At 41.7% G+C, this 26,083-nt stretch overlaps 1 protein-coding gene across 1 annotated transcript in view; it reads right to left on the reverse strand.

Annotated features, from left to right (window-relative positions):
- Window positions 1-5,814: 5,814 nt before the first annotated feature.
- PROC (protein C, inactivator of coagulation factors Va and VIIIa) overlaps window positions 5,815-26,083 on the reverse strand; it is a 51,170-nt gene continuing 30,901 nt past the window's right edge. The window contains exons 6-9 of the mRNA XM_077290937.1: window positions 22,880-23,020; window positions 14,597-14,694; window positions 9,448-9,562; window positions 5,815-7,491 (exon numbers count right to left, since the gene is read on the reverse strand). Coding sequence (XP_077147052.1) covers window positions 6,890-7,491; window positions 9,448-9,562; window positions 14,597-14,694; window positions 22,880-23,020 — 956 coding nt within the window. The 3' untranslated portion in view covers window positions 5,815-6,889. The remainder of the gene's footprint in view (window positions 7,492-9,447; window positions 9,563-14,596; window positions 14,695-22,879; window positions 23,021-26,083) is intronic.

Genomic DNA, 26,083 nt, shown 5'->3' on the forward strand with positions numbered 1-26,083 from the left:
TGTGAAATGGGGGATCAATATGCAGAGGGGTTAGAATGGTGGGGGCAGGTGTGGAGATATAGAAAGTGTAATGGAAAATTAGAGAGGGGGCAGCCATGGCATAGGACGCGGTACATAAGGGCGGGTAGTGTGGAGGTTATAGCTGATAATGGTAGACAGTGTGGTGGGTGTAGCTCATTAAGGAGGACAGTGTGGAGGCCATAAGTAAGATGCCCAACCAAGGTCGATGTGGGTGAGCTTCGGTCCCCACTCGCTCTGACATCTTACAGACAAGGTTTATCCCAGTCCCGATGTGCTGCTGCGTATGTACTTTCCACTTACTTCTGGCCTACAGGCCTTTACTGACTCCAGGAATCCTTCTTCTGGAACCAGGGCAGCAATTAATCCAGGAGACATGAGATTCATAAAAAACAAACTTTTAGAGACATTGAGAATGGCAATGCGCAAAGTATTTACAGGCAGATGCAAAGGATAAGGCCCAACGGGTTGTCATCTTTCCCACAGTTACCGGATACAACTTCAGCCCTGGTTCTCGATATAGGTTACATGTCCCACTCACTGGCTTTCCTAGCCCTAGTGAGTCATCCTCAACTCTAGCAGTATATCCGGATTACAATACCTTCTGCTCCGTGTAGTCTGTGTCCATCTTTCCCTGTAGCTTTTCAAGCTGAGTGTACCTCTGGTCCCCGACGTCCATTTCGAGGTTGCCCTAGGCCATTTAGATGGAATCACGCGGAAGGGTATTTGCGGCAATCCACTTCCCCGAGTATTAGGCTCACGCTGTCCCTAGCAGCCTACTAGGCCTGCTATTTCACTCACTGCTGTCCACACATTGACTGCCCTGTTACTTCCTGAACCTGCTACCAACTCTAAGTTCTTCCTACAAAACTGAGCCGGGCACTACAGTTAACCCTGTCCCAGCTAACTGCAGCCTCAGTGAGTATCATACCTTGACCACATATATGGGCATCAAATACATTTAACCGTTGAGTGTCAGGGAGCAATCCATCAGCTCCCACCATCGTTACACATATCCCATAAGAAGCTTATTTAGGGCATAGTATGGACAGATATTTTTATGCAGAGGGCATTTTAAGAACACTTACTTTAAGGCCATGTGCACACGTTCAGGATTTTTAGCGTTTTTTTCGCGTTTTTTCGCTATAAAAACGTGATAAAAACGCGAAAAAAACGCTAACATATGCCTCCTATTATTTACAAGGTATTCCGCATTTTTTGTGCAAATGTTGCGATTTTTTCCGCGAAAAAATCGCATAGCGGAAAAAAAAGCAACATGTTCATTAAAAATGCGGAATTGCAGGGATTCCGCACACCTAGGAGTCCATTGATCTGCTTACTTCCCGCACGGGGCTGTGCACACCATGCGGGAAGTAAGCAGATTATGTGCGGTTGGTACCCAGGGTGGAGGAGAGGAGACTCTCCTCCACGCACTGGGCACCATATAAGTGGTCAAAAAAAAAGAAATAAAATAAAAAATAGTCCTATACTCACCCTCGATGTCCCGCGCAGTGTTCCCGCCTCACCGCTGCACGCTGCCGTTCGGTTCCTGTAGCTGATGTGCGGCGAAGGACCTTGCCGATGACGTCACTGTCCTGTGATTGGTCGTGAGCGGTCATGTGACCGCTCACGTGACCGTGACGTCACGGAAGGTCCTGTGCGCACAGACCAGCTATAGGAAGACGAACGGACGCCGCTGATGAGATGTCTGGGTGAGTATAAGCATTTTTTTATTTTTTTTATTATTTTTAAACATTCTATCTTTTACTATAGATGCTGCATAAGCTGCATCTATAGTAAAAAGTTGGTCACACTTGTCAAACAGTATGTTTGACAAGTGTGACCAACTTGTCAGTCAGTTTTCCAAGCGATGCTACAGATCGCTTGGAAAACTTTAGCATTCTGCAAGCTAATTACGCTTGCAGAATGCTAAAAAAACGCGAAAAAAACGGAAAAAAAACGCAAAAAAAATATGCGCATTTCTTGCAGAAAATTTCCGGTTTTCTTCAGGAAATGTCTGCAAGCAATCCGCAACGTGTGCACATGGCCTTAAGGGCACTGTGTCAGGATGTACTGCAAAAGACCAAAGAGGAAGGTCGGCAGAGACTAGCTGTGGATGTGAAAAGTCATCATGGTATCTAGACAAGATGGAGATGAAAAGAAAGAGACAACTCCAGAAACTCCAGACAAGATGTAATTTATAAGGTACCTTGAAGTAAATGTTTATTTGTGATACTGACTGTGTTTCATCAGTACTGTGGTTCCTGTATGGTCCATAGTCTGATGATGGCTGTTAATAGCAACTCCCAGTATCTCACTTCATTCAATTGTCGACGGATAGTTTGCGCTGACATCGATTCACCCTGAGCCTGCAGGACAGTTTGAATTTCTATGATTGGGGCTGCTTATCCATCATCCAGACTATCCTGTGTTGCAACCTTACATGAATTTTTCTCAGCCGTCTACATCCAGGGAGATTAGCTACAGTGCCATGGGTTTTAAACTTATTGATTATGTTGTGCACTGTGGACAATCGAACATCAAGATTTCTGGAGATGGACTTGTAACCTTGAGATTGTTGATATTTTTCAACAATTTTGGTTCCAAAGTCCTCAGACAATCCTCTCTCCTCTTTCTGTTTGCCATGCTTAATGTGGCACATGGAGACAGAAAATGCAAAGATTAAGTCCACTTCTCCCCTTTTTATCTGGTTTCAGGTCCAATTTTCATATTGCCCACACCTGTTACTTGCCACAGATGAGTTTTCCTATTATTGGGGTTTTGCTTGAAATACTGTTCAAGTTGCCTTTTTTCTCAGTTTTTTCTGTGTTTTTCCAATACACAGAAAGGAAATAAACGAGTATAACAAAACATGTGCAATTGCAATAATTTTATGGGAGAAATATTTCAGTTTCTTGAGCAATTTCAAGGGTGCCATCAGTTTTGGTCATGACTGTGATATATATATACTGATAAAAAAAAATAACGGGAACACAGAAACAACAAAATGTAACTGCAAGTCAATCACACTTCTGTGAAATCAATCTGTCAAGTTATGAAGCAACACCTAATGTGAATCAAATATCAATTTCTCCTGCTGTTGTCCAAATGTTACAGACAATAGGTAGAAATGATACTCAATTAGCAAGGCAACCCGTATAAAGGAGTGGTTCTGCAGGTGACCACAGACTATTTCTCTGTTCTCATCCTTTTTGGCTGTTTTGCATTTTGTCATTGCTCTCACCACTAGAGGTACTGTATATATATAGTCCTGTAAGGTGACTTGGACCTGTGATCCTTTGATTACTTATTCTCTGTACTGCAATACTTTTATATTGCAGTATATCACGTAAATGATGGTTTCCTATGACTGTTATTTCCATTTGTGTCAAAGTGTTAAAGTTAAAGTGGACATACTGAGGAGGAGGTGGTGGTGTACAAAGATTGCAGAGAGATTCAGAAGAATAGACAATATTTGCCATTACAATTTAGCTGTCCAAAGACCAATATGAAACTTTATTCTATGGAATGCAGAAACCAGATTGTATGAGGTCTAGGAGAGATTTCGATGAAGTGGACCAAGCATTATAGGAGTTTTAGGGATGCAGCGGAGAGACAGGTTACATTTTGTTCCAGTAATGGTATTATAGTAACATTTTTTTAAAATGTAAAAGATACTAGAAAAAAAGAGAAAGGATAAATATTTTAGTTTGGTGACTTGTAACAGTGAGGGAGAAGTGAAGAAGTGACTTATAAGAAGGAAAGATATAATGGTTAGCACTGCAGTGCTAGGATCCGAGGTTCAAATCCCACCAAGGACAACATCTGCAAGGAGTTTGTATGTTCTCCCCGTGTTTGCGTCAGTTCCTCCGGGTTCTCCAGTTTCCTCCCACACTCAAAAATCATAGAGATAGGGAATCTAGATTGTGCACCCCAAATGGAGACAGTGATGATGATGTCTGTAAAGTGCTGTGGGATTAATGGTGCTGTATAAGTGAGTAAAAAAAAATAAATGAGATCTATTTCAAAGATTTTTATATTTGTCTGTACTGTGGATTTATGTATAAATTTGTTGAAAGTACAATTCCATTTAAAGTGTATACAGTTCTGAGAGTCAGTCATTTACTTCTGACTGTTACGTAGTATTTATTTGGCTGCAAATAAAACGCATAATTTTAATTATATAACCTAAAAAGCTCACTAGGTTGCAGGTTGGAAAAATCAATATACACACAAATTCGCAACCAGGTGAGAGGAGGTGTCCAAAATAGTAAATAATTTTATTAAAGTATCAAAATGTACACCAATATAAACATTACATACGGACAAATACGGTGAGAGGAAAAGTGTGCCAAATGACACCAGCAACAGAAGATGTTAAAAGGTGCTGGAAAAAGAACACACCAAAAGCAGGCCTCCTGATATCACAACCACGCTGGAGAATGCCTATAAATTGTTATGGCAGTCTATAGTAAAGCAGTCAAACTTCAACAAAGTAGAAGAAATAAAGAACATAAAAATAACCAATAGACCCTTGAAGTGAATATGTCACAAGAGACTAAAGACCGCATGTAGAGTGAACATGTTGCTACACTCAGTAATAGCAAGGCATGCAGATGTACTACACACTGGCACCACCAAGTTCTGAGGAAAATGTAAGCATGTTAAGGTGTATCAAGAATATTTACCTTGAGACATGGTGGAAACCGTGGATCAGCGTGGTGTGAGCAGGAGGAGGCCTCGACGTACGTTTCGCCCTGGGGGGCTTCGTCAGGACGAAGCCCCCCAGGGCGAAACGTACGTCGAGGCCTCCTCCTGCTCACACCACGCTGATCCACGGTTTCCACCATGTCTCAAGGTAAATATTCTTGATACACCTTAACATGCTTACATTTTCCTCAGAACTTGGTGGTGCCAGTGTGTAGTACATCTGCATGCCTTGCTATTACTGAGTGTAGCAACATGTTCACTCTACATGCGGTCTTTAGTCTCTTGTGACATATTCACTTCAAGGGTCTATTGGTTATTTTTATGTTCTTTATTTCTTCTACTTTGTTGAAGTTTGACTGCTTTACTATAGACTGCCATAACAATTTATAGGCATTCTCCAGCGTGGTTGTGATATCAGGAGGCCTGCTTTTGGTGTGTTCTTTTTCCAGCACCTTTTAACATCTTCTGTTGCTGGTGTCATTTGGCACACTTTTCCTCTCACCGTATTTGTCCGTATGTAATGTTTATATTGGTGTACATTTTGATACTTTAATAAAATTATTTACTATTTTGGACACCTCCTCTCACCTGGTTGCGAATTTGTGTGTATATTGATTTTTCCAACCTGCAACCTAGTGAGCTTTTTAGGTTATATGTTCTGGCTTAGAGGTGTCTCCTCTATTGGCCGAGAGGGTTCTTTTTGGTTTAGGATAATTTTAATTATGTTTGCATTATATTATGCATTTGCCTAGTTTAGAAAAAAAAAATGCTTTTTTCATATATGTTATTAGGATAAGCAGCTACAAACAGTATCCGCTTCTCAGGAGAACCTGACAGACTGTGAGCCCTCACGGGCAGGGTCCTCTCTCCTCCTGTACCAGTGGTGACTTGTATTCTTGAAGATTACTGTTCTTGTTTTTATTAATTTATAAATGTCATTATAATAATAAATAATAATAATTTCCATGAATTATACAAAGCTTGCAGCATTTCAATGGACATCATGTAATGCACCATTTCCCCATGAGATGGCAAATCAAGGAAACAACATTATGGCTGTGTTTTAGTAATGATATTTCAAAGTCTCTGAGTGCCATTATTTATTGAAGTAGTGTGCATACATGAACACAGTTTCTCTATCTTTACTGACTGAATCTGCTTTATTGTCTTTTCTTTCTACTGTCGACCCTTCTGCCCGCTTATCACTCTCCTTGTTATAAGCTTTAGTAACAATTAGGCTATGTGCACACGTCAGGATTTCTTGCAGAAATTTCCTGAACAAAATCGGACATTTTCTGCAAGAAATCCGCATGCGTTTTTTTGGCATTTTTCTCGCTTTTTTGCTCGATTTTTTTTTGCAGATTTTTTGCGTTTTTTTTTTACGTAGATTTCCCAATGCAATAATAGGGTGGGAAATCTGAAAAAATCTGCAAAATTAATGAACATGCTGCGTTTTTTACCGCGATGCGTTTTTTTTTTTTTTGCGGAAAAAAATGCAACATATGCACAGAAATTGCGGAATGCATTATAAATGATGGGATGCATATGTATGTGTTTTTTAAGCGTTTTTATAAAAACGCGAAAAATCCTGAACATGTGCATGCAGCCTAACACTAGTGATGAGCGAGTATACTCGTTCGGGTTTTCCCGAGCACGCTCAGGTGATCTCCGAGTATTTGTTGTGGCTCGGAGATATAGTTTTCATCGCCTCAGTTGCATGATTTACGGCTTCTGAATACATGTGGGAATTCTCTAACAAACAGGCATCCCTCACATGTATTCAGCATATCTGGAAGCCATAAATCATGCAACTGAGGTGATAAAAACTATATCTCCAAGCAGTATCAAATACTCGTAGATCACCCGAGCTTGCTCGGAAAACCCGAGCAATGAGTACACTCGCTCATCACTAATTAACACTTGACTACACAGAGGGAATCTTTCTATACTATGATGACATTATAAAAACAAATAATCCCTTTAATTCACAAATAATTCAGCATTTGGCATTTTGCTATATGGTTTATCTTAAAAACCCAAAACATTCAAAACCACATTTGTTATAATTATCTATTTTATTAAAATGTTTTGCCTACACAGTGGATGTAATAACTTTAATTTGCTGATATTTACTGATTAAGATAGATTACAGGAAATCTTATCAGGTTTTAGGTGACTTGGTTGAACGTGACTTCATCTTTTTCTCATCCGCTTCATATTTTGCCAGTTGCTGTTGTATCCATGGAAGATAATTATTAACCTTTGTATATATTCCAAAATTATTCAGCCTACCACATCCTTCTCCCCAGCTCACCAACCCTACCAGAAACCAGGTGTCTCCAAAGTAGGTGACCATGGGCCCCCCACTGTCTCCGGAACATGCATCTTGATTGTCCCCCAACATCCCAGCACACAACATATTACCAGTTACAGGGTTCTGCATGACCGTAGAACAGTTTTCGTTGGGTACTATAGGAATCTGTATGTAGCTTAGAATGTTAGATCGGTTGCGATGCGATTCTTCTTGATTGCCCCAGCCAGTCACTATGGTCTCTGTTCCTTCAAGTGTCAGTATCTTACTGGCCAGTCCATAACTTGGTAAACAAATGGGCAACACATACTTGCTATAGACGGCCGGCTGACTTAGACGTAGCAGAGCAATATCATTATCTACAGTCTCAGCTTTGAAATTAGGGTGGGTAATGATTTTAGTTACAAACATTTGCTGCTCGGTGTCTTCCAGGGTCCGGCGATCATATTCACCTATAGAGAAATATGATCAAAGGGATATATGTGAATGAAAGGTATTACCTGCTATAGACTTTCCTGTAAAACTGCTAAAGACATGATAAATAGTTATTAACTTGACATTTTTTTTCATGCAAATGACAGATATAATCAGTATGAAATTTAGACCTGTTGTGTTATATTTTGCTGATTAATAACTGGATGAATATTAGAAAATGATTATTTTTTTAAATTTCTCCCTATTGCACCTGCTGTTTATGAATATGTGGGTAAGTAAATGTTTCATTCCCATAAGTTAAAGCTGGATAACCATGTAACTGATGTAAGCCTCATGTCTATGGCCAGCCTAAATCAGGTCATTTTTCAGAAAAAGCTGCCGTGCCTGTACTTGAGGAATAACATTATTTCTGGGCATTATATGACTTGTATTTTGCATTTCTCATCAGCTTTTCCCTATGCAGGCTCTAAAATATGTCTCATTTTCAGTTTTCTCTGAGCTGTTAAACACTTATACTGTACGATGTTTTTCCACACACTTCACAAAGAGAAGATGCGATCCTGCTCCCTTATCTCTCTGCAGCACATCCCAAGACAGAGCAACATGCAGTACACATTCTACGGCAGTACTGAGCAGTGTAGCTGTGAATCAAGCATTAAGGAGACATAAAACACTTCATAGGAAGCAGCAATACTGTATCTATGTGTCTCACTGGCCAAGATGTAACCTGATTGGTCATTAAGGACAAAGTCTGACTCATTTCTCAAGGCAGATTTTAGCAGTTTTTAAGATAAAATTATCAGGTTAGGAGGTGGCAGAGAATAAGTGTCTCTTATTTGGAGACATCCAATATTACTTTTTACCTGCAAATATAGGGTTAACCTGCAGATAAAAAATTAAAATCCTGCCTGGATGCCTCATTTCCACTACAGGCAGGAAACTAATTTATACCCTCCCTGTAGTAGCTCACTTCCAGTCAACAGGGTGGAGCAGGAAGCAGTTAGTGTCACCTGCCCGGCGCCGGCACTAAGACTCCCGCTGCTAGGAGGAAAGTACCTTCATTCGTGTTTCAGTCACGGAGGCAGAGCTGGCGCGGGTTCAGTCACCATTCTGTGTACAGTATACAGAGCGGTGGCTGTAACTGTACCCATTTCACGGACTGACAGGTGTCCCTAATGGTGAGCTGCTGTCAGTCAGAGCCTGGGGCATGGTTGCAGCCGCTGCTCTCTATACACAGAACAGTGACTGAAACCGTGCCGGCCCACCTCAGTGACTGAAACCTGAATGTTACTGGGAGGAATAACGTTCATGTCCACCCGGCAGCGAGGCTCTAAATGTGTTCACAAGGCAGGTTCAGAACCCTGCAGATTAACCCCATATCTACAGGGTAGTAGCGTTTTTTTCACGTGACAGGTTCCCTTTAAGATTGGTGTTGCAAGAGCTCACTGGAGCACGATGCGCCAAATTCATTAAGAGGCACCTGTCACTTGATGAATTTGGCACATCCTCTCAGTGGTGTGCTTCTGGCTAGAAATGCTACTTCTGTTAGTGACTGGAGTACCATTTCTGATGTAAGAAATACCAGCACTTGTAATGAATTTGATGTACAGGTGTAGCAATGCCCCATCCCACCCCAGATCCTCCTATTTTGGCAGAGCTGCCAAATTATTCTAGCATAAAAGCTTTGATGAATTGGCCCCTTATTTTTCCTGCAGGGGCTTTCTGACCAACCTGAAAATACTATGCAATCTGATATGCTTTTGTAAGTATTGACTGCTGACTTCTCAACCAAGACCTGACAATATTTTGTCCAGTGTCTAATATTGTCTATGTATAATTACATACTTAATTTAAGATTACATTGACCATTGATATACATTTTGGAAAGCATTGTTTAGGATTTTGAAAGCCGGGGTGGTAAGAATCGTGTATTTCTTGTAGATAAAACAGTACATACATCAACGGGTACCTACCGAGCCGGATAAAGTACTTTCCAGGCTGTTTGAAACAATGGGCTGCCGTTAGAACCCATGATGGGTGAATCAGAACTCCACCACAGTGAATCTTCTTCTCATAAAGTAGGAGTGCCTGCAAACATAAGAGGAACAATTGGTCTTCTGTTATTAGTATGGTGAGGTATCAAATAATTAATACAAGCAATTTTCCAATTTGCTGCTCATTAAAATTTGCAGCTGTTTTTGAGACATTAACAATTTTTTCTTTGGTTTACATCTTGTTGCCTTGGAGACTGACCACTGCTGCTCAACCGCGTCCAGCAGGTGACGATACTTCAAAACATTTTTATTTTGCCGTATACAGGATGCAACGTTTTGACCTTTTCAAGCAGGTCGAAACGGTGAATCCTGTATATGGCAAAATAAAAATGTTTTGAAGTTTCATCACCTGCTGGACACTGTCCACTACATTTGTATGCATGCTTTATCCAAATGGGTTTCTTGGAATTTTGGATGTTCCATCTCTACATAGGGGAAAGCCCTAATCTGCTTTTTGTCCACTAAAGAGTGCTGCGAGCAAATTCTATACGTCTGATGACCCCTGCTGCTAGTCACGAGACTTGCACAGTGCTTACAAGCACGTTTCTATCAATATTGTAAGCACAGTCTTGAAGCTGACCAGGATCCCTGGAGCCTGTTGTTGTCTCCTGCTGTTATCTCTTAATCCCAGCCAGCTTCAAAGCTTACAAGCTAGACAGCAGGGTTGGTAGGTCTCCAACTCAAGAGCTGCAAACAAAAGAAAAAAGTGTTAACATCTCAAGAACGGCTGCAAATTTTAATAAGCTGTAATTTGCCAAAGTGCTCGTTTTTTACAATCACTGATGCATATACATCTCATAGGAGACTCTGAGGCTGGTGTATATACATCACATAGGAGATAGTGGAGCTGGTGTATATACATCACCTGGAAGACCTTAGGGCTAATGTATATACTTCACATTGAAGACACTGGGGTTGGTGTACATACATGACATAGGAGACACTGGGGCTGTTGCATATATTACATAGGAGACACTGGGGCTGTTGCATATATTACATAGGAGACACTGGGGCTGTTGCATATATTACATAGGAGACACTGGGGCTGGTGTATATACACCACATAGGAGACACTGGAACTGGTGTATATACATCACAAAGGAGACAGTTCGGCTGGTGAATACATAACATAGGAGACACTGTGACTGCTGGCTTCATCATTAGAGCATAGTAAGCCCAAATCGCGCTAGCTCTGCCCACAAAGAACATCCTAACGCTGGCACTGGACACCATCGGGATATAATCCTTCACTGCATACGCCTCAGCATTCAGTAGTAAATACTGGGTGTGATTGCTCACAGTGTACGGAGGAATTAAAGGGCTGGTGGCTGGCAAAACGGGGCTGGCGACTCAAGCACTGCAGTCCCTGAGAATCTGACTAGGGCCTTTAGAAAATTGCAATGCAGGCCACAGGTTCTCCACCCCTGGATTAGCACAGATTTATTCCAGGGAGACAGTATCTATTATCTGGGATAAACATATCACAATATTGTTCTATCATAATTATTATTAATGTTGTTGAACACATTAAAACAGGTGACAGAACAGCAATGTAGCATGAGAAGTGAACATTATTAACACAGGCACTTAAAGGTTTGGTCCAGTATGTTAAATGTCCTTTCTAAATATCTATTTTTACAGTCTAATTACTTTTATAATTAGCTGTATTATAACATTCCCTACTCTCCTCCCCATCCTGCAAATTTTTTATTTCACTACTTGTGGCGTTTCGTGTTAGAGTCTCAAACGGGACGTCACAGGGGGCTGCACTCACGTCCATGTAGAATCTATCACCCCTATTGGCCCTGGACGCCATTGGGGACAGCGCTACAGTAAGGTTAGGTTCACATTTGCCATTGAGTCCGCAGCGTGTTGGACGCAACCGCATGACGGATAAAAAAATGCAACGTTTGTGCGCGTTTTTCATGCGTTCGCGTTGTTTATGCGCATGCGTTTGTTATGAAAAAATTTAGCAACGAGAATTTCCTTGACACATGGGATTTCTGTATACAGGACCTTGTGCAAACGCAAGCGAACGCATGTCCTTGCATTCCTATGCTTTCCCATAAACTGTAATGCGTTGTTTTGATGCACTCCTTCCGCCAGCGTCCGCATGCGTATGGCAGCGGAAATTTGACGCCAAAAAATTCTAACATGGTGCGTCTGCCGCACACCGCGAAAATACACGTGTAAGCAAACACGGGCGAACGCATGCACCTGCGTCTACAATGTTAAAGATAGGAAATCAAGACACATGCGGATGTGTTCTAGGGTGTAAAAATGTATAATTACTAGAGTTGAGCGAACTTCAGGCTCCCTCTTATTCGGCAAGCTGTAGCGCTTACCGAATAAGCTGCAGAGGGAACTCGGATACATGGAGCACGCCGGGTGATCACCTGTCCGGCGCCACAGCTGCATGTGTCGCGGCTGTGTCACAGTCACAGCACATGCATGGAGAATCCAACAAACAGGCTCTCCATGCATGTGCTGTGACTCAGCCGCGACATATGCAGCTTCGGAGCCAGACAGCTGATCAGCCTGCGCGGTCCTCTGCAGCTTATTTGGCAAGCGCTATCGCTTGCCGAATAAGGCCGGCGTCACACTCGGCGTAAGACAATACGGTCCGTTTTTTACGTCCGTACTACGGCCGTAATACGGAGAAATGTTCCCAAAATAGTGATCCGTAGTCAGGGTGTGTCAGCGTATTTTGCGCATGGCATCCTCCGTATGTAATCCGTATGGCATCCGTACTGCGAGATTTTCGCGCAGGCTTGCAAAACCGACATCTAATGGATTTATGTGCTCAAATGTTAGGGAAAACATATATACAGTATATATATATATATATATATATATATATATATATATATATATATATATGTCATTGAGACACATATATATATATTCTGTATTTATATTTAATTCAGCGCGATATCTGTGAACAGCCGGTAATTCAATTGCCGGCTTTTCATTTCTCCTGCACAAACCCGACAGGATATGAGACATGGTTTACATACAGTAAACCATCTCATATCCCCTTTTTTTTGCATATTCCACACTACTAATGTTAGTAGTGTGTATGTGCAAAATTTGGGCGCTGTAGCTGCTAAAATAAAGGGTTAAATGGCGGCAAAAATTGGCGTGGGCTCCCGCGCAATTTTCTCCACCAGAATGGTAAAGCCAGTGACTGAGGGCAGATATTAATAGCCAGGAGAGGGTCCATGGTTATTGGCCCCCCCGTGGCTAAAAACATCTGCCCCCAGCCACCCCAGAAAAGGCACATCTGGAAGATGCGCCTATTCTGGCACTTGGCCACTCTCTTCCCACTCCCTGTAGCGGTGGGATATGGGGTAATGAAGGGTTAATGCCACCTTGCTATTGGAAGGTGACATTAAGCCAGATTAATAATGGAGAGGCGTCAATTATGACACCTATCCATTATTAATCCAATTGTTGGAAAGGGTTAAAAAACACACACACACATGATTTAAAAGTAGTTTAATGCAATAAACACAGCGGTTGTTGTAATAATTTATTGTTCTCTCAATCCATCAGGAACACCCTCGCTTGCAAAAATAATAAACGCACAAGATACATACCTTCTGGTGAACCGTCTCGTCCCACGAAGTAATCCATCTGAAGGGGTTAACTAATATTACAGGCAGAGCTGCGATAAACCACTCGCTCGTGCCTGTAATCCCCGGGTGCTGAAAGGAAAGCAGTGATCTATACTTACATTGAGTTGCGGTGATGCGCCCTCTGGTGGATGTTCTCATGAACTGCAGCCTGGGAACTTTTTCCCACGCTCCAGGTCATATGAGGACATCCACCAGGGGGCGCATCACCGCGACTGAAGGAAATGTAGGTCAATGACCTACATTTCATTCATTCGCCGGAGGATTACAGGCACGGAGCACCGCTGCATTTAGCAGGGCTCCTGCCTGTAATATTAGTTAACCCCTTCAGATGGATTACTTCGTGGGACGAGACGGTTCACCAGAAGGTATGTATCTTGTGCGTTTATTATTTTTCCAAGCGAGGGTGTTCCTGATGGATTGAGAGAACAATAAATTAATACAACAACCGCTGTGTTTATTGCATTAAACTACTTTTAAATCATGTGTGTGTGTGTTTTTTAACCCTTTCATACAATTGGATTAATAATGGATAGGTGTCATAATTGACGCTTCTCCATTATTAATCTGGCTTAATGTCACCTTACAATAGCAAGGTGGCATTAACCCTTCATTACCCCATATCCCACCGCTACAGGGAGTGGGAAGAGAGTGGCCAAGTGCCAGAAATATCTTCCAGATGTGCCTTTTCTGGGGTGGCTGGGGGCAGATGTTTTTAGCCACGGGGGGGCCAATAACCATGGACCCTCTCCTGGCTATTAATATCTGCCGTCAGTCACTGGCTTTACCATTCTGGCGGAGAAAATTGCGCGGGAGCCCACGCCAATTTTTTCCGCCATTTAACCCTTTATTATTTCAGCAGCTACAGCGCTGAAATTTTGCACATACACACTACTAACATTAGTAGTGTGGAATATGCAAAAAAAAAGGGGATATGAGATGGTTTACTGTATGTAAACCATGTCTCATATCCTGTCGGGTTTGTGCAGGAGAAATGAAAAGCCGGCAATTGAATTACCGACTTTTCACTAACACCGCTGCGTATTTCTCGCAAGTCACACTGCAGGTCCGTGTGGAATCCGTATTTTTCTCGCCCCCATAGACTTTCATTAGCGATTTTTTTGCGCAATACGCTGACAAACGCAGCATGCTGCGATTTTGTACGGCAGTAGAAAGCCGTATAATACTGAACCGTAATATACGGCTGATGGGAGCAGCCCCATTGAGAAGCATTGTGCCGTATGTAATGCGAGTTTTACGGACGTAGTTTCTGCGCTCTTACGTCCGTAAAACTCGCCAGTGTGACTCCGGCCTAAGGAGGGAGCCAAACAAATTCACTCAACTCTAATAATTAGTACGGACATTTTGGGTATCGGATCAACCCTTTAAATTCAACAATATTATATCGTAGGAAAAAATCTAGATGTATTGACCTGCCAAGGACTGTCTCCCTTACGTCCTTTTTTTGCTCCGGTGAGGCGAGCTGAATAGTCAGAGTTGAAAATTTTCATTTTACCACAAGGAAAGTCCCCTGCAAAACAAGGACAAGTTCTTATCAAATGCCACTAATTCTTAATTTTTATCCCCCCTGTGGGAGTCTTTCTCTTCTCATAACCATATGCACTAAAGGAGCAACCGAGCAACTGAAGATATATTCTGAGCACAATCTCATAAGGAATACATGGCGGTATGAAGTATGGTATGTTTATACTTACATGATGACAAAAATGATTTCCACACAGTCAGTCCATTAATAAGTAAATTACTATGTTATGCCTTATATTATATATTACTAATAACTTAGCACCAAAGCTAAAAGACAGTTCTCTACACTCCTTCTAGACCAGTCCTCTGCTTTTGACATAGTCGACCACTCCTTACAACTACAGATCCTCTCTTCCCTTGGCATGAAAGACTCTGTCCTCTCCTGGATCTTCTTTTACCTTACTAACCGCACCTTCAGCATCTCCCATTCCAATTCTACCTTCACATCAGGGCCGGTTTAAGACAAAGTGGCAGAAGTTTAACCTCTTCACCTCCAGAGCTTTATTTCGGTATTGTATTTTCATTTTTTGCTCCTTCTTCCCAGAGCCATAACTTTTTAATTTTTCCGTCAATATGGCCATGTGAGGGCTTGATTTTTGCAGGACGAGTTGTACTTTTGAACGGCACCATTGGTTTTACAATGTTGTGTACTAGAAAACGGGAAAAAAATTCCAAGTGAAGTGAAATTGCAAAAAAAAGTGCAATCCCACACTTGTTTTTTGTTTGGCTTTTTTTACTATGTTCCCTAAATGTTAAAACTGATCTGTGATTATGATTCTCCAGGTCATTACGAGTTCATAAACACCAAACATGTCTAGTTTTTTTTTTTATCTAACTGGTGAAAAAAAAATCCAAAATTTGTAAAAAAAAAAGGTGCCATTTTCCGATACCCATAGAGTCTACATTTTTCGTGATCTCAGGTTAGACTTATTTTTTGTGTGCCGAGATGGCATTTTTAATGATAGCATTTTGGTGCAGATACGATCTTTTGATCGCCCCTTATTGCATTTTAATGCACTGTCGCGGCGACCAAAAAAACGTAATTTTGTCTTTTTATCGCTATGCTGTTTAGCGATCAGGTTATGCCTTTTTTTATTGATAGATCAGGTGATTCTGGACACGGTGATACCAAATATGTGTAGGTTTGACTTTATTTTTATTGTTTTATTTTGAATGGGGCGAAAGGGGGGTGATTTGAACTACGGTATATTTTTTACATTTTTTTTTTTATATTTTTAAAAACATTTTTTTTTTACTTTTGCCATGCTTCAATAGTCTCCATAGGAGACTAGAAGCTGCCACAACACGATTGGCTCTGCTACATAGAGGCGATGGTCAGATCGCCTCTATGTAGTAGAATTGCTGACTTGCTATGAGTGCTGACCAGTGGGTGGCGCTCACAGCAAACTGACACTGACAGGAGACCTCGGGTTGTCATGCCGACCCACCGTTGACCCGCGATCACGTGACACAGGTCACCGGTGTGCGTTTTTCCGGCGCGATTGCCGGAAGCGTAATTTAACTAGTTAATAGCCGCGGGTGGATCTTGATTCCACCTGCGGCTATTGCGGGCACATGTCAGCTGTTTAAAACAGCTGACATGTCCCCAGAAAGATGTGGGCTCACTGCCGGAGCGCACATGAAAGGGAGGGATACTGTCATCGGCATACTATTATGCCCAATGTCTGTAAGGGGTTAAAGTGGTGCCCCAAATGCTCACATATTGCTGACACAAAAACATTTTAGTTGTATTTAACATAATGCACACCACTTAGTCCTCCAGTATTATGGCCACAACATACTGATTTAAAAAAAAAAATACAATACTCACCTCTCCCTGTTTCCTCGCTGCTCCATCCTCTGCAGCGCGTCTCCTTAGCAGCTCCACTGTCTGGCAAAGCGTGGCGCGATGACATCTCTCCTTCTGCGTCAAACGCAGAGGTGAAATGATGGGAAAGGAAGCATCACCTGACGATGCCGATACAGTTGAATGTGCAATGCCAGGGTGCTTGGAACCGGCGAAGGCACTTGGCCCCATAGTGGCCGTGTGGTCTGCAGCTATTAGCCACTGACTAGGGGCCATTGGGGTGGTGGATGCCCAAGGTAAATGACTAGTTTGCCCTGTCCTAACACCCGCCCTGCTTCTCATCTCAGTCTTGGGACTCCTATTCTTCTCCATTTATATATTTAGCCTGGGACAACTTACAAAGTCCCATGGTTTCCAGTACCACCTATACACTGATGGCACTCAGATCTACCTCTCTGGCCCAGACATTACCTTCCAGAATGCCAGAGTGTCTATCAGTCATATCCTCCTTCTTCTCATCACGGTTTCTAAAGCTCTATGTAGGCAGGACCGAACTCAATCGACTTTCCTCTATCCCAATCAACTCCACCACCTGAACTATCAATAACAATAAATGACATCACGCTTTCCAATGTACCAGAGGTCCACTACCTTGGAGTAACCCTTGACTCTGCGCTCTTTCATTCAGACTGCACATTCAAGTTTTTAACACCTCCTACCACCTCCAACTCAAAAATAAATCCAGACTCGGTCCTATCCTCAAACTTGAATCTACTAAAATGTTAGTGCATGCCCTCATCATCTCACGCCTTGACTACAGCAATATCGTCCTCTGTGGCCTCCTAGCTAACACCTTTCCAGTCCGTCCTTAACTCTGCTGCCCAACTAATCCACTTCTCTCCTTGCTACTCCTCTGCTTCTCCCCTCTACAAATCCCTTCATTGGCTTACAATTCCCCAAAGGGTCCAGTTGAAACTACTCACATTAACTCACAATACCATCCATAATCTGTTCCCTCCATCTATCTCCGAACTAATCTCATATCCTCCCACATGTACTCATGTTCTCTCAGGTCCTCCCAAGACCTTCTTCTTTCCTCCACACTCAAATGTTCCTCCTGCAATTGTCTCTTAGGCTACTTTCACACTAGCGTCGTGCACTGCACGTCGCTATGCGTCGTTTTGGAGAAAAAACGCATCCTGCAAAAGTGCTTGCAGGATGCGTTTTTTCTCCATAGACTTTTATTAACGACGCAGTGCGACGCATTGCCACACGTCACAACCGTCGTGCGACGGTTGCGTCGTGTTGCGTCGGACCGTCGCCACCAAAAAATGTTGCTTGTAACGTTTTTTGGTGCGTCGTTCCCGTCTTTTCCGACCGCGCATGCACGGCCGGAACTCCGCCCCCGCCTCCCCGCACCTCACAATGGGGCAGTGGATGCGTTGAAAAACAGCATCCGCTGCCCCGGTTGTGCGGCGCTTCCACAGCTAGCGTCGGTGCGCCGCAACGTCGCATAGCGACGTGCAGCGCACGACGCTAGTGTGAAAGTAGCCTAAGACTTCTCCCGAATATCCATCATTCTCTGGAATCCCGGGTCCCAACAAGTCTTATAAATCCACCACACTTGGAACTTTCAGACGGAACTTGAAAACCCATCTCTTCAAGAAAGCTTACAACATGCAATGACCCCACTGTCACCTCACCACCACTGGAATAAGAATAATAAGCAAAAACTAATACTTGTTATGGAGGGAATTTCATGACTAAATAAGGACTTGGTCAACCATCAAATATAATATTGTCAAAATTGCATCAGGGATTGACTACATAAAAACAGAGAACTTAAAGAGAACCTGTCATTTTGAAAATAGGGTCTGATCTGCAGGCAGGATGTTCTAAAGCAAGAGGAGCTGAGTAAAGGGAATTTGTCACCAGGTTTATACTATACTATCTGAGAGCAGCATGATATCTGCTGCATATCTCCCAGTTCTCTGAATGCTGAGCTTTGTATAACCACGCCCACACCACTGATTGGCAGCTTTGTGTACACTGTGCATAGGCAGAAAGCTGCCAATCAGTGCTGGGGAGGGGTTGGACTACCTGGTGATTGGTTTACAAGTCCTCTAGTGATAAAATCATTGTTTTATCAGCAAGAAATTATCAAAGCTACAACAAGCAGCCCAGTAAGTATCACATGGCTGGAATTTGGGTATATGTCTCTATATTATAATGCTCTCATGATTAGATGGCAAAAACCTGGTAACAGATTTCATTTAAGAAGCCAGTCAGGAGGCATATTACTTGTCAGGGGTCATTCAGGAGGAATTATTATTTATTCAAGGGTACATAGGGCATTATTATTCACTAAGGGGGCACTTATAGCATTATTTGAAGCATTATTATTATTTATTTAGGTGGCATTAAGTAGGCACATGGGACATTATTATTTGCATGTCACTGTATTGTAGTAATAATTGTCTTTAGTGCTTTTTTAGGTCAGTAAAAGAATTGTCAGCTGCCGAAGACCCCACTATACACATGAATGTCCTTCCCATCACTTTCCAGAACTTGACTGATAATGAGGGTTGTTTGACCAGAGCCTAAAATTAAAAGAAAAATTCCCTAAAATCACAATTTTATTATTTTCATTAAAATCCACTTGACTTAACCACACACAAAACCCATTGATCCACAGATATATATCTTCATGGAAGACAGGTGTAAACTAGCGAATCCAGGTACTGTAGGGATGTAAGGGCAGATATATTCCTACTATGTCCCTGAAAACCCTGACTGACCACAGAGGTGGACACCCTCAAAATAAACAATGCAAGAATGGTGCCCCTGCTCATTAACATGGATCTGTGTATCAATGGTTTTTGATTGTGGTTAAGTCAAGTGGATTGTAATGAAAACAATATAAATTGTGATGTTAGGGAATTTTTCTGTTTGTCCTCTTTTGGTTGATATTCTTACAAATATAGTACATATACAGTATAGTTGTTAGCCTTTGGCCAAGGCCTAGAATCATTTGTTGTATGGGGATCTCAAAATCCCGATGGTGGCTCTGTTCAAAGATGGGTTACATTGTTTGCTTATACTATACTAGTTTTGCTAATTTTTTAATAATTTTTGTATCAATTCTTCACAGTTTTCAAGATCTCTACTTACAGTTATTGAATAGGAACATCCCAGAGGCTGAAAACCTGCTATGGTCATATCATGATCATACAGACTCACAACTCTTCACAAGACAGAGTGCTATTGACCATGATGTACCTGTATGACGTCATACATGTGTGATCACTACATGGCCAGGAAAGATTTTCAGCCTCTGGATTTAAACAAGAGGAATCCCATTCATTGACTACAAATACATACATACATACATTTAATTACATATTCAGTAAAAAAAAAATGACAAAAATGTCATTATAAAATGGCTATACTTACAGTCATGGTGGGAATTGTTGGTCCCCTTGAAATTGTTACAGAAGATGAAGTATTTCTCTCAGACAATTATTGCAATTACACATGTTTTCTTATATGCATGTTTATTTCCTTTGTGTGTATATGAACAACACAAAAAAAGGCAAATTGGACATAATTTCACTAAAAAGCCCAAAAATGGGCAGGACAAAATTGTTGGCACCCTTCCAAAAATGTGGGTAAATAACTTGGTTTTAAGCATGTGATGCTTGTTAAAACTCACCTGTGGCAAGTAACAGGTGAGGACAATAGGAAAATAACACCTGAAACAAGAAAAAAAGGAGAGAAGTCAGCTCAATCTTTGCGTTGTGTGTCTGTTTGTGCCATATTAAGCATGGAGAACATAAAGAGGAGAAGAGAACTGTCTTAGGATGATAGAACAAAAATTGTTGAACAATATCAACAATTTCAAGGTTACAAGTCGATCTCCAGAGATCATTGTCCACAGTGCGCAACATAATCAAGTAGTTTACAACACATGGCACTGTAGCTAATCTCCCTGGATGTGAACGGCAGATACAAATTCATGAAAGGTTGAAATGCAGGATAGTCAGGATGGTGGATAAGTAGCTCTGATCAAGTTCCAAAGAAATTGAAGCTGTCCTGCAGGCTCAGGGTGCATCAGTGTCAATGTAAACTATCTCTTGGCAGTTGAATTAAATGAAATGCTATAGCAGGAGCCCCAGGAGGGCCCCATTGCTGACACAGAGACATAAAAAAGCTAGACTACAGTTTGCCAAAATGTATGTAAGCCAAAATCCTTCTGGGAAAGCGTCTTGTGGACAAGATGAGGCCAGGATAGAGTTTTATGGTAAAGCACACCATTCTATTGATAACCGAAAACAGAATGAGGCCTACAAAGAAAAGAACACAGTACCTACAGTTAAATATGGTGGAGGTGCAAAAATGTTTTGGGGTTGTTTTGCTGCTTCAGGCACTGGGTGCCTTGACTGTGTGCAAGGCATCATGAAATCTGAAGATTACCAAATGATTATGAGTTGCAATGTAGTGCCCAGTGTCAAAAAGCTGGGTTTGTGTCCTAGGTCAGGGGTCTTCCAGCAGGAAAATGACCCCAAGCATACCTGAAGAAGCATACAGAAATGGATGGAACAAAGCACTAGAGAGTTCTGAAGTGACCAGCAATGAGTACAGATCTAAATCCCACTGAACACCTGTGAAGAGATCTTAAAATTGATGTTTTGAGAAGGCACCCTTCAAATATGAAAGGCATGGAGCAGTTTGCAAAAGAAGAGCGGTCCAAAATTCCAGTTCAGAGGTGTAAAAAGTGTGTTGATGGTTATAGGAAGTGATTGCAGTTATTTATTCCAAAGGGTGCACAACCAAATATTATGCTGAGGGTGCCAACAATGTTGTCAGGCTGATTTGGGGGTTTTGTGTGAAATTATGTCCAGTTTGTTTTTTTTCTGTTTTTTTGTGTGTTCCAATACACACAAAGGAAATAAGCATGTGTATAACAAAACATGTGTAATTGCAATATTTTTCTGGAACAAATACATTTTCTGAAACAATTTCAAGGATGCCAACACTTTTGGCCATTACTGTATATCCCATTAAGTTGGCCATGACACATTTTATTTATTTTTTATAAAGTAACAAATGGAAACCCCTTTGACAGCATGTGTTACTGCAATTAGACAGGAATTTAATGCAATCAAAATAGTTAAAACCTGCTAAGTTTATACCAAGAGGAAGCACTTGCTTATATTTTAATACATATATATCACATAGGAGACATGGAGACTGAGTCATATACATCACATGGTAGGCACTGGGGCATATATAGATACAGTATATATATATATATCACATAGGAGACACTGAGGCATATACATCACATAGGAAACACAGGCATCGGGGAATATACATCAGATAGGAGATACTGAGGCATGTACATCACAGGAAGGGCTGGGGGCAAATACATCACATAGGAGACACATGCACTGGAGCATATACATCAAATAGTAGGCACTGGGCCATATATAGATCACATGGGAGACACTGGGCCATATACATCCCATAGGAAACACAGGTACTGGGGCATATATATATCACATGGGAGACACTGGGGCATATACATAACATAGGAGACACTGGGGCATATACATCACATAGGAGACACTGGGGCATATGCATCACATAGAAGACACTTGAGCATATACATAACACAGGATACACAGTCTGGGGCATATACATCACATAAGAGACACTGGGGCATAGACGACACATATTGAGGAATATATATCACACAGGAGACACTGAGAATGGGGCATACACATCACATACCTTAGGAGATTCTGGGGATGGGGCAAATACATAACATAGGAGACACTAGAACTGGGGCATATACATCACATAGGAGACAATGCATTATGTCTGCTGCTTTCATTATCAGGATGGGAGTGGAGAGTGCACTAACTTTGTTGGCATAGAATGTCCTGATGCTGGCAATGGCTGGCATGAGGACATAATCCTTCATTGCATGAGCCACAGTGTTCAGTAGTTAAATGCTGTATGTGCGTTCTCACAGTGTAAGAAGAAATTAAATGGACTGCAAATGGCAAAATGGGACTGCCAGCCAAGCACTGTGGACCCCGGAAATGTATACGGGGCTAGAAATAATTACATTGGGGGCCGCAAATGGCTCTCGAGCTGGAGGTTCTACACCACTAGTTTAGATAATAATTGTGTTTTAATATACAGGCCAATAGGAAATTTGTAAATAGCATATAATTCAGTTGATCCCAATCTGGTGTGTTAGTCATAAAAATTGATAGTTTACCTGTTGTATATTCATCAGGAAAATTAAAACAGTCTGTGGAAGAGATGAGGACCAAAAATCTGTGGACAAACTTACCTGCTGGTTGACAAGTGCGAAAATCGTTACCTAGCTTGTACCCTGAAGCACAGCTGCAGCGGCGAGACGTACTGTTCTCAGCTTCTATACAGAAGTGGTTGCAGCCTCCATTATTAATGGAGCAGTTGAAATAGGCCACCTCTATAAGGAAGAACAATGAGTTAGTATTAGAAAGGTTGAACAGAGAGATCTTACAATCAATATTTCAGATGACCAATATATAAATATCCACTTTATGAACAGAAGTTGTGCGACACACTTCGTAATCATTGATTTCTGTTTTTTCACTCCGTTACATCGCCACATGACAGGTGTATAAACTCCAGCCCTGCACCATGCTGTCTGTCTTTGCTAACTTTTGTGATGTGCCAAAGAGATTACTGATGCCAGTGTGGTCCTGTAATAGGAGGCCACCGATGTAACTAGTCAGTCCATGGCATTTCTTTCCTCCTATATATTCCAGGATCAGCAGTGCGTGGCATTATAGAAAAAGCGGAAGTGTTTAGAAATCACAGAAACTGAGCCATTAAATCAGGGGTGGGCCATTTGGAAATTTCTACCATCATCCGAAGGCCACATAAAAATGATCACCTTGAAAATTACCCCGGTATATTTAGTCAAACAATCGTGTTCTATGCAGTGATGAATCAGGCTTCTCTATTTGGTGTCTGGGATTGGTCATGTCTGGAGAACTTTACCTGCCTGATTGCATCGTGCCAACTGTAAAGTTTGGTGGATGAGGAATAATGCTATGAGGTTGTTTTTCAAGGTTCGGCATAGGACCCTGTAAGAGTCATGTCGGTCTGGTAGTCGGGGGCAGGTATATCTCGCCCAGGTATTTGTCCTATGTGAATTAGGCCGCTCAGTATCTTCAGGATACCGAGGGGTTAATAAGTGCAGGAATAAAGGCTGACCAGCTGGAGGTTTCAGGTGTCAGCCTGGGGCACACAGAATGCCTGTCTGTGTGAGACAAACGTGAGTGGGAGCTGTGCTCATGCACTGTGTAATGTTAGCTGGGTGGGAGAAGCCCCCCAGTTGTTAGTTAGGAACGTGTTTGTTTAGTTAGTGCCGGACAGGCAAGGATTTATGTTTATGTTTTGTTTTATGATTGCTTTCACGTTAATAAACCTGACCTACGGTCAGTCTACTCAGAATCCTGCTGTATGCCTTAGAGTTTAATGCACAAACCACGTGACCTTTGACCCCAGCAAAGGCGATCCCGGAGTGTTTTGTCACAACCCTTAGTTCCAGAGAAGGGGAATCTTATTGCTTCAGCATAAGATATTTTGGATAACTGTAGCTTCTAACTTTGTGGGAGCAGTTGGGAGAAGGCCCCTATCTCATTCAGCATGACTGTTGAGGTGCACAGGGTCCATACACGTATGGTTGGGTTAGTTTGGTGTAGATTTAAGAACTTGACAGGCCACACAAAGTCTTGACCTCAACTCCATCAAACACATTTGGGATGAACTACAGTTGAGATTGTGTACCTGGTCCTTTCACCCACCCTCAGTGTCTGACCTCACAAATGTTCTTCTAGATGAAAGGGCAAAAACTCCCACATACACTTCCAAAATCGAATGGAAAGTCTTCGCAGAAGAGTGGGAGCTGCAAAGTGGGAACCTACTCCCTATTAATGTCTATAGATTTAGAATGGGAAGTCATAAAAGCTATGCGGACTTGGCTGTAGTAACTTGCAGGAGAGGTGTCCTGTCTCATAGGTTCATGGTACCCAACAGACCCCTAAATCTCTGCTAGAACTTGAACAACAAAGCCCAGAATCGATATTGGTGGCAAGGAGATGGACCTTACACACCGATCAAAGTTATTTACCAGGCATCTTTACTAAGTTAAGAGAAAGTTAAGAATATAAACATATAGAAATTAAAATGTTCACATACTTATAAAAAGAACCTTCTTATGAACATTGACAGATCTGATAAATCAATTTTTCAGCTATATTTAACTGTTATTGCAAATTTGTCCTGCTCTTAGTTTGTAAATATTAAGTAGGCACCTCCACCACCCTTTGGAATACTTTATACCTTTTTTGATCACCTACAGAACTTCCAAATTCCTTTTCTCTATTTTATAGGGTTATTCCCAAGAAATCAAATTATTCCCTATTCATGTTACAGGGGATACCTTGCTGATCGCTGGGGGTTTGATCACTGGGACTCTTTGCAGCCCTATCAGGACTGAACAGAGGTGCACTTCTTCAGCCTGTGCTTCATACATCGTCTATAGGATTGCAGCCCTATCAGGACTGAACAGAGGTGCCCTTCTTCAGCCTGTGCTTCATTCATCGTTTATAGGATTGCAGCCCTATCAGGACTGAACAGAGGTGCCCTTCTTCAGCCTTTGCTTAATTCATCGTCTATAGGATTGCGGAGTATAACGCACAGCTATTTCCGTCAGTCCCATAAACAATAAATCGAGTGCAGGCCTCGGATGTGCACTATGCTCCACTCCTGATAGGGTTACAGAGCATTGTTCTTGTGGTTCAAGAACTTCGATCTTGGGATAGCTGGGGTCTCATCAGTCAGATCCCTAGAGACCCGCATGTTATCTGCTATCCAATGTATAAGGGATAACATGATTTTTTAATAATTATAGGATATTATTTAGGAATAATTATATTTTGCAATCTTCCTAAACCCCTTCTATTTTATTTATTGAAATATAGTTCTCTGGGGGTCCCTTAGGTTCTGTGAGGTCTTCTATTTTAGTGCACCTGACAGCAATGTTGGTTACAGTGAAAAAGGCAGGAAAGAAGGTGAACTTGGGATAAATAGTTTTTATGATTTTCCTTAGCATTTTCATGTAAATACCTGCTGCCAAACTTGTCAGTGTCGCCTTCCTAATCCACAGCTGATTGTCAGCTCTTCATGCACACAGTAAAAGCTGTCAATCACTGTGGCTGTGAGGTGGAGGACTCCCAGGCTCTCTCTATGAATGCTGGTTACATTTCAAAAGCTATTTACACACACAAATAAAAATAAACTAAATTGTGTGCAACTCTATATTACTCAGCTCAGCCAGGAAGTCCCGCCAAACGTTTAAGAATCAGAACTTTGTATTTGGAAGAAGTCCAAGTTCTTCACGAATGTCCAGATGATCAAAAAGATGATTTTTCTCGTGTCCTGCACGTAAAGTAAACTATTGTAACTTTTTTCCCAGCCCACCCAATATTCTCATGTAATC

The sequence above is a fragment of the Ranitomeya variabilis genome, chromosome 2 (genome assembly GCF_051348905.1).
Source record: "Ranitomeya variabilis isolate aRanVar5 chromosome 2, aRanVar5.hap1, whole genome shotgun sequence".
Taxonomy (NCBI): domain Eukaryota; kingdom Metazoa; phylum Chordata; class Amphibia; order Anura; family Dendrobatidae; genus Ranitomeya; species Ranitomeya variabilis.